The sequence below is a fragment of the Gekko japonicus genome, unplaced genomic scaffold (genome assembly GCF_001447785.1).
Source record: "Gekko japonicus isolate JY-2015 unplaced genomic scaffold, Gekko_japonicus_V1.1 scaffold615, whole genome shotgun sequence".
Classification (NCBI taxonomy): Eukaryota; Metazoa; Chordata; class Lepidosauria; order Squamata; family Gekkonidae; genus Gekko; species Gekko japonicus.
In genome coordinates this window covers 915,344-925,397 of record NW_015161969.1, presented here as the reverse complement: position 1 = coordinate 925,397, position 10,054 = coordinate 915,344, and the positions used below count along the sequence as shown (strand labels likewise).

Below are 10,054 nucleotides of genomic sequence, written 5' to 3'. Positions count from 1 at the left end.
TAGATATGTTGCCATCATAATTGCTTCCCCCCCCCATACTTCTTTGACAATGCAGCATCCAGAGGCATGCATCTGGCCATTTCAACTAAGGTGCAGTTCTTCTTTTCTGCTGTTCCATTTTGTTTAGGTGTATATGGCATGGTTGTCTGGTACTCTATATTCTGTTCCTTTTAATATAGCTACACTTCTTTACTTGTATGCTCCCCCCCTCCCCCGGTCTGTGCAGAGCTTTTGTGGCTTCCTTTGGAACTTAATGCTGGCTGCTGTTACAAACATTTGGAAGTTTCCCAAGCCTTTCACTCTTTTGTTTTGGGAGATACATGACTGGTACCTGGAACAGTCATTGACAAATGTCATCAGGTATTTGTTTTCAACCGGTGTAACAGTTTTCATGGGTCCACAAATGTCACTAAGCACTATCTGTAGGCAGGGCTTTTTTTGTAGAAAAAGGCCAACAGGAACTCATTAGCATAATAGGCCACACCCAACAACAGAAACTCATTAGTATATTAGGCCAAACCCCTGACAGTGCAGCTCATTAGCATATTAGGCCACACCCCATGCCTTCCCTTACCTTGCTGGGGACCCTGTGGCTGCGGGAGCCTGGGCAAGCTGGCCCTTGGGGGGGAGGGGAGGCACAGGGAGGCCTTCCCTCTGTAGCCACGCATGCGCAGAGGTTTTGGCTGTAGGCATGGCTGTGGCCAGCTCCAAAGCCAGCCGGAATGCTGTTCCTGTGCGTTCCTGCCCAAAAATATCCCAGTCTGTAGGGGATGTGTAGACTTGCTTTCACTGACTTTAGGAAGCAAGGGACATGTAGCTTTTGCCTTTATGCAGCATGTACACTTCATATATGTTTGACATTATACCATCTTCATGTCTTTGGTTAATCCTTGGTTTTCAAGCACTTTTATGGACTGTAGGTGTCTGTGTCCTAGATGTCTGGGCCGCAGGTGGATGCTGTTGCTGTGTGACAAACGTCTGTAGGAATTCTAGCCTCCTAATTTGGTAGGGTAAGCTTATACACATGCCCCTTCACAATTCCTCTGAGTATTATTTCATTCCCCTTCTTAATCTTACATTGGTTTCTTTGAAATTTCATTAAGACGATTACTGGTGAGGGGTTTCACAGACAGAAGGCTTCCCTCCAGTCCTGGAACATACAGGATATTTTTCACAAAGAGTTGACATGTTCCTTTAGATGGCCTGCAGCATTTTAAGAATCCATAGCAAATTGCTTCTGCAGTGATGCTTTTTCCATCTGCAAGGAATATCTTCTCCTTTGTGCTGAGATCAAGATCAGATAAGAATTCCTGGTTGCTTGTCATGTGGCTCGTGGCACTTGAATCAATGTACCATCCACTTGACATGTTGCTCTGTGTAAACTTTAGACATCCATTCTATTCTTCATCTACAGATTCACTTGCAGCTATCTTAGACTTTTCTTTGGGTGATTACATGGTTTGTTTTCTCTGTTTAGCTCTCCAAATTGAGTAGTTCTTTTTCAGATGTTCAGCCCTTTTGCAGCAGTAACACACACTGGTTTCTGTCATGTGTTTTATCACCTCATTTACCTTGAGAGCTATTTCTGTTTTTTTTCAGTATCTTCACCCGCTTGTAGTTCTGTTCTGCGATTATACTTATCCATTAATTTGCCTTTAACATCTTCAAGTGTTAGATCTGCTTCTGGTCTAGTCTCAAGGGCACTGATGAATGGACCATATGGCTCTGTAGGTCTGCAGAGTAATAGTACCACTATCTGATTGTCTTTCATTTCTTCTCCAAGCCTACACAGCTGTTCTACCATTACTAGCATGGCATTTACATGCTTATGCATATCTTGCTCTCTGCCAAGTCTCATTTTACACAGTTTACACAACAGATATAGCTTGTTGTTTAGGTTTGAACAGTCATGCACTTTCTGGAGTACATGCCACATACCTCTGGCTGTCTCTTTATTCCTTATGTGGATCAGCAGATCATCTTCCACTAACAAGCTTATAGTCTCCTTTGCTTGCCTGTTTTTCTTGTCCTATTCTGCAGTATCATTGGCTGGTCTGTCAGTTCATAAAGTATCCCAGAGGTCATATTTGCACAGCAGCATTTCCAGTTTGAACTTCTCCAACTGATAATTGCACTGCTTGCCATCAGGCATGGCCCTCCTTTATCTTACTGACTCACAGTTAGAGATTTCTTGCAATTTATTCTGGGGGCTGGGCCCATAACCTGTTGACAGAGTTCAGGAAAAATCCAATCCATGCTTTGGAGTTTGCTTTCTGTTAATCCTATGCAACAGGATTATGCAAAGAAAGTAACTGAGTGCATTAAGGCAACAGAGAGGCCTTCAGAGCACAAGCACTAACACATACTAACATATAGCAGAAAGAGAAACCAACAAGGGGTAGGCTGAACTAAAAGAGAAAAAGAAATCCATAAACCCTAAAACTAGAGAATGTTCCACAGCTACCCCTAGGGTACAAGTGGACTAAACTACTCTATCAGCAGTATTTACAGTAAATAGATTCTTAGCAGGCTGTCGCTTCTCCAACATTACCATGTTCTAATTTAGAAACATTTTTTTCTAAAAACAATTTTCTGACATCTTCACCTGAAAGAAGAATGCTATGCAACTTGAAAGCTCACTAAAATGATAATAATGATCAATATTACCTTTCTAATCTTGGGAGTGGTGTGCTCTTAAAACCTGAATTTTTAAAGTTTCTCTACAAAGGTGGGGAGGACAAAAGCTGATAGCATGTAGAGAAAAGGGTGATTTAAAATGGATAGCCTTCTCTGAATCATAACACAAAGTTTGTGAAAATTTACTATGAATACCTCAGTATTTCTCATTCTTCTTAGAACAGATTTTATTCCTTTATATACACAACAATTGCTTCATTAGTAAGTAGCTTTTATTGTAGCAACATATCACTTTTAATTGACAGTCTAGAGACCAAACTCCACAGTAGTAAAAAAAGAAGTTTTAGTCCAGTAGCACCTTTAAGACCAACAAAGTGTTATTGTGGGTATGCTTGGGGACTGCATACCTAGTTAGCATGCCAGAGTCTTGTTCATAGTGGGAAAGGTTGTTGGGGGGGAGAGTTTGGTAGTAAGGGATTTTTAGCAGTGTGAGAAATTTTGCATGCAGCAAGAGAGATCTACATCTGCAGCTTTCTCCAACACCCCCCCAAGTCTTCCTTCCTTTTTACTCAGTGCCCCAAGCTCTAGAACAAATGCTTGACAACTGAACTAATAAGAAGATGGTAAGTGGTTTAAATCAATGATGTGTGTTGTCACTTACCCTTCTATCAATTCACAAAGCAATTTGTCCTTTGGAGCTTTGGAAATGGTCAAAGGAAGTGGCAGCAGTAAAATGTCAGTGCACATCCTGAGTCACTGCTTCTTTGGACAGGAACAGGACAAGACTAAGCTTCTTCTACAATATCTCTAATAGCAGCACTTTTAATATAAATCATGTAGAAGAGTTTTCATGAGGGAAGTCAAACTGTGATATGTGTTCTGGCATTTATTAGAATGTTTTCTATTCTAATGAAATAAAAGAAACAAAGGTTTAAGTACAACACATATGCTTAGCTGTCCTGTATAAATATTGTTAAAATTATTTAAAGATGTGAACATCCTATTCAGGGGGCTCACATTTCACTCTCTCTTCTGTCACACCTTTTACAGCAAGTCTCTTCAGACCTGAGAAATGGAGTGGGAACAATGACAGCTGTGACTCTTGTCAGTCCTTACCTTCCTTCCCCAAGTAGCCCTCAGCCCTTCTGCCAGACACAGTTGCTACCATCTTTCTTCCTCAGCCAGGGCAGAATTGGCCAGGTGAAAGACTTGCAAGGCAATGATGAAGGTGATCAAATCCTTAGGCGGTCATATAATTTGCTATCCTGATATTAGTTTCAGACAGCCGGCCCTCTGCAGGGTGGATGGTGTGCACTTATTGGAGTGAGGCATGGATCTGTGGTATATGGGATGGGTTCCCTTGTTGGCTACATGTGTAGGAGTGTTGGAGAGAGTGAGCAGGGTGATCACTCCCCTCCCTGGCTCTTGTGGCAGTTCAGGCATTGGGACAAATGTGTGCCCACATCCCATTTTATGGGACCTTAAGTGGTCTTGGGGTGGAGCCAATTCAGCAGCATGCCCAGATTGGTGGCTGTCAGCAGGGGCTCTTGCCCCAGGTGGCAAGGGATCCATGTAGTGGCCAGTGCCCATATGGTTCTCACAGTTTGGCCACTCCTTGGGTTCACCCCAGCATGCAGGCTGGGGTTTGGGTTTTATTGAGCAGTAGGCAGGTTGCTTGATACAGGATTCATCCCCATGCTGCACCAATGTTCCTTGCAATATAATCAATAAAAGCTGTGGCCTTTTCCATTCCAAACATAACCTGGTCTGCATGCCAGTTTCTCACCTGCAAATCCCTCTATGCCCTGGACCCACAAGTAGTTTCACACGGTGTAAGACACAACAGAGAATGAACGTGTACCAGCAGTTGCTAGTCTTGACCATCTGGAGACCAGCACCCTCAGAAGGCTTCACTCAAGATGAGGAAAGTTGCCATGGCACAGCAGGAGGGGCAGTCTTGCAGGTACATGGGTCAAGGCCATTAAGGGCCTTGTAGATGATACCTAATACCTTGAACCAAACCTGGTAATTGATCAGAAACCAATGGAGTGACCTAGCTCTGGAAAGTAACTGAGCTGTGGTGTTGTCTACCAACTCACCTTTTTGAGTTTACTTTAACGACAGACCCATTTAGAGTGCATTTTAAAAGTCCAACGCTTCCCCACCCCCAGGTCCCAAGAAAAAAATAAGGAAAAAAGCAGCTTTATGTACTTACCGGAAGTTGATATAGGAAGTAACATAGAGTTTCCAGCAGTTCCTAGAGCTACTCTTTGTCACATCCTGTATCACCATCTGGTAAATAAACGAGGATGTATTTTTAAAAAATATCCTGCAATGCTGTAGCCTCCTCAGAACTCTCCCGTTGGTTGCCAGTCACCATCAGGCAACCCTACAATAGTCCAACTTCAAGCTAGGGTGTCATGGAACCACATGGCCAGATCCTAGACTCATAGATTGAAAAGTTGGAAGACCATCCAGTACAACCCTAAGCATCCCTGACAAATAATCGTCCAATCCCTGCATAAACACCTCCAAGGAGGGAGAACCCACAAGATCCTTGGGCAAACGATTTCACCACTGAACTGCCCTTATTGTTAAAAAGTATTTCCTAATATCACACCAATATCTCCCTACCCATAACTTAAACCCATTATAATGAGTCCTATCCTCTACTACCAAGTGAAATAGTGCCCTACCCTTCTCTAAATGACAGCCCTTCAAATACTCAAAAAGTGTAATAATTTCTTCCTCAACCTCCTCTTCTCCAGACTGAACCCCAATTCCCACAGCCTTTCTTCAAAGGCTTAGTCTCCAGACTCCTAAATCATCCTTGCCACTCTCCCCTGCATCACCCACCTGCTCTGAAGTTTCTATGTCCTTCATATAAAAAGGCCTCCAGAACAGAACACAGTACTCCAAATGGGGTCTGACCATTCTGCTTAAATAAAAAGAGTGTATGTATCATGTAACTTTGGTATAATCTGCAGGAGGTTTTAACAAGTAGAATATATACCAACCTCCCTGTTTTCTTCTTTCTTCTTCTTCCACAACTTTAAAGCTTACAAATATGGGAATGAGTCACTTATCAAAGAGGAAATAATAATAATAATAATAATAATAATAAAAATAATAATAATAATAATAATAGATTGGATTTATACCCCTTCAAACCCAGTTCTCCAAATTAGAGTCTGCCGCTCTTACCTACTACCCAAAAATGGTTCCAAAGAGGAGATGTGGTGCTATCATATCTCATGTCCTAGACACTATGCATCTGTTGATACACCCTAAGATCAAATTTGCCTTCTTTGCTGCCACATCACACTTGCTACTCATACTCAATTTGCAGTAATCAGAACCCCAAGATCCTGTTCACACACTCTGCTAACCAGAAGAGATTATCTCCCATCCAGTATGTGTACATAACATTTTTACTACCTAGATGCAAAACCTTACATTTCTGTCTGTTAAATCTCATCTTGTTCACATATGCCCATTTCTCCAACCTATCCAAGTCTGATTATATTTTATCTCTATCTTACAAAGTGTTTGATATCCCACCTATTTGGGGGTTATCTGCAAATTTAATGAGTAGACCCTTCTAAAGATATAACATTTCTGGAAATTATGAAGCCACTTGGAAAAAAATCCCTATTTTTTCGGGGGGGGGGTTGGAAATTTGATAGAAAATGAAATATATGCAATATTTACTGCCCTATTCAAACCTAAACAAATTTTACTGATATAACATACAATCATCATTAATAACTTAGCACATAAAATTGCAATATTTGACATTTTTATGGAATTTAAAAGTTATGCCTTGGTTTTGTACAAGCAAAACTGAATATGTACTCAATACTTGAGCAAAAACTGCAAACTGATGCATTCTAGGCTATCTTAGGACATGTACCTGGTTAGAGAGAGAGCTAACTTCTCAATGAAACTTTCAGTTTTCCACTGAGGCTTTGATACAGTTTCTGTCCCACCTCCTTCTCATTGTTTTGCTCCCTCTTGCAAGGTAGGACAATATTAGGTATTCTCCTAGATGTAGAAATGTATCTTGAATTTAAGAGTTGTATATGTTTACAGCATGCATTTCACTCATTCTAAAGGAGAAAAATTTCATGGGAGGGTGTTTTTTCCAGTACTCTCCAAAATTCTGTTGAAAAAACTGAAAAAGGCCTTGGAAAAACGTTTTTGACAGAATGTTTCTGTTTTTTTCTGGGCCTTCATATCTCTGTTCCATCCAAAACCTTATTTAGACCATTTATATATAAAAAAAATTAAAAACACTGATCTCAAAACTGAGATCTGATGCTACCCTCCAGTCAGATAAGGAGCCATCAACTACCACTCTTCGGGTGCAATTATCCAACTAATTCTTCATTCACCTAACAATAATCCTAAAATCTAATCCACAGCCCTTAAATTGCCAATTAAAACATCATGGGGAACACTGTCAAATGAGTTACTAAAATCCAAATATACAATATCCACAGCATCTCCATGATCTACCAAACCTGTCACCTGATCAAAAAAAGGAAATGAGATTAGTTTGACAGGACCTATTAGATCAGTAGGGTCAGGTTATGCCAAACCCTCCCAGAGGTGATTTCTAAAGCCTTATAGTTGCCTCAGAGGGCTTTTCTGGATTAAACTTGATGAGCTGTTAGTTCTAATTAGCTGCTTGTTCTGATGACATTATTATGATATGTTGGTTTTGTTAGTTACGGGGTTTGTACTTCAGGGACTGATTTGACTACTGATTGTTGCTGACTGTATTGATTGAGAAAATATTTTTATTATTGCTATCTGTTTTGAACCTGGTAAATTTGTTGGATATACATTTTTAATAAAATTAATAAATACATTTGAATGTATAAAAATATAGGATGAACTCTGCTACTACTTTTGTAATTCCATTTTCTGCATCGTTTAATATATCACATTGGTACTCTTTCCATGATTTCTAATTTTGGTAATCTGAGGCCCCGGTCACACAGCAAAGTTGCCGCGGGAGAGGCATGGATGGTGGGCGGATTATCCAGGCGCGATCACTCCCCAACATCTGGGAAGTGGAGCGCAACATGGCTTACCGCCGACAATGCACATTAAAAAAACTAGTACCTCCAAGGTACTAGTAAACATTTGCCACAGGCTGCCTCCATACGGCTGTGGTGTGATCGCGACAGCGTGCGGCATTCCCCTCCGGTCCCTCGTTTACCTGCCGGAACCAAGGGAAGGACCCATGGTGTGCCGCCGGCACGTCTGATCGCATAATCGCGGATCAAACTGTGCTGGGGCAATTAGCCATGCCTCCCCCCTGCGATATCCGGCCCGTGTGGCCGGGGCCTGAGTCTTCTTGCATTTGTTATAAGATTTCTCCTGTTATTTAACTGCATTGTCTTACATTTTATGATCTGCTTTGAGTAGCAGTGAGAAATAAATAAATATTTTAATAGAAATAAGGTGTCTGTGTGAGTGTAGGATAAGGTTCAAGACAATAACTATAAATGAATATTGAAATTCGTGTAATATCCATGTATTTAATATATATTTCAAAGAAAAATCCGTAGTAGTGCAATAAAGTAAATTAAAATCAGAAAAGGATACAAATCCACATACAACGAAAGACATACAGCTGCAGTCCAAAGTAACATGTACATGTGAGAGAAGACTGTACATAGGTAGAGCAGTATTTATTGTTTGTCAGAATGCTGATAGGAAGCAGTTTCTAACCCCTCTTTGGTGGGAGTTGGTACAAAAAGTAAGGAAAGTGCCAATTGTGTGTGCTGTTCTCACAAATATTACACCTCATAGCTTAGATCCATTAGCTTCAATTACAAGAAATGCAGGCCAGAATGGCGTATAACTATTTATTTCCCCCCGGCTATATGAGGAATATTTGTACACTTTGAATGAGAATCAGTTTTTACAGTAAGAGGTATAAGCATTAAACATTATTCCTTTGAAATGTCAGGATTCCCATTAAAAATACCAAGGTACATGATTTGGGGATATAAATGGAGCACAAGAGAGTATCACAAACTATATCACAAAGTTTTCAGTAGCTACATAAATCCAGGTATGTGTTGTCATATATTTTGTTTAAAAGAACAGCTGAAACATATGGAGCAAAAGTTTAGTAGAGCTAAAATTAGTCCTCCAAAAGAAGAAATAAAGACATCCATTACTTTCCATTGCTAAGAAAATGCAATCAATTTAGCTTTCTTTAACTTATGGCTGAAGCCCTAAGAATATTTTTATGGGAGCCAGCCCCACTGAATAAAATGGGGCTTACTACTGAGTAGACAATCTGTTTAGGATTCCTCTACATATTTTCTCTTTATATTAAAAAACAAGGCAATGGTTGCTTTCAGAAAATTTTAGCATTTGTCTGCTGCTTCCACTATCTCATACAAAATGACTCCATCTATCATTTTAGCTCAAAAACGCCTTTTTAAAATGGTGCATATTATATGTATTGAATGGGAACTGTATTTGAAAAGATGGATTTTATGGGGGGCATTTTGGGGCTAAAATAGACTGCAAATATAGACATATGACAGTAAGAAAGATTCAGACAGAAGGTAGACTGCTTGTCAAAAAACTGACAAGCTTTACATTTTATAGAAATAAGTATCTTTTTGAATTTGTGAAAACATACTGTCATCATCAAGTCAGGTGAATCTGCATGGAAAAATTATTTAAACAGAATATGACATTTTATAAATACTGGCTTGCTATTTATGTCTGATTCTCAGGAGGTTTAAGTGACGTATGAATGAGTGCAAACCTTGACAAGTCTTCCACTGATATATGTAACTAAAACAAAAATTCTTGTTGCCATTTCATGCACTAAATTGTCAGGAAAATGTAGAGAAGCATGTCTCTGCCTTCTCCTACCAATTCCTAAATCAAATGGAGGAGTTGTTCTACTTCAGCTTTTTTGATAGTTGTTCACAGGGCTCTAGTCGGGGGGGAGCGCTCCGGAGCGCCGCTCCGGAAGAGAACCTCTAGGGGGCGGGGCGGTCACGTGGTGAAGCCCCGCCCCCTACTTAACCCCGCCCTCTGCTTCGATCCTCATTCCGTGTGAGAACGAGGACGAAGCAGGAGGGTAAGTAGCGGGGCCTTCCCTTCCCCGGGGCCTTCACTTCCCTCCCCCATCCCCCCCACCCCGTCCATCCTTCTCTCTCCCGGCTGCGTGTAGCGGCCGGAAAAGAGAGGCCCGGGCCCTTCCCTTCCCAGCGGAGTGCGAATGCGCTCCGCTGGGGAGAATTCTCCCCCCACCCCGTCCATCCCTCTCTCTCCTGGCCGCGTGTAGCGGCCGGGAAGAGAGGCCCGGACCCTTCCCATCCCCCCCACCCCATCCATCCCTCTCCCGGCAGCGAGGAAGAGGCCGCCAACCTCCACG

General features: G+C 41.3%; 1 protein-coding gene across 1 annotated transcript in view; it reads right to left on the bottom strand.

Moving 5' to 3' along the window:
• Window positions 1-7,050: 7,050 nt before the first annotated feature.
• Window positions 7,051-10,054, bottom strand: part of LOC107126133 (dystrophin-like) — a 402,970-nt gene continuing 399,966 nt past the window's right edge. Inside the window, exon 39 of the mRNA XM_015429648.1 lies at window positions 7,051-7,167. Coding sequence (XP_015285134.1) covers window positions 7,051-7,167 — 117 coding nt within the window. The remainder of the gene's footprint in view (window positions 7,168-10,054) is intronic.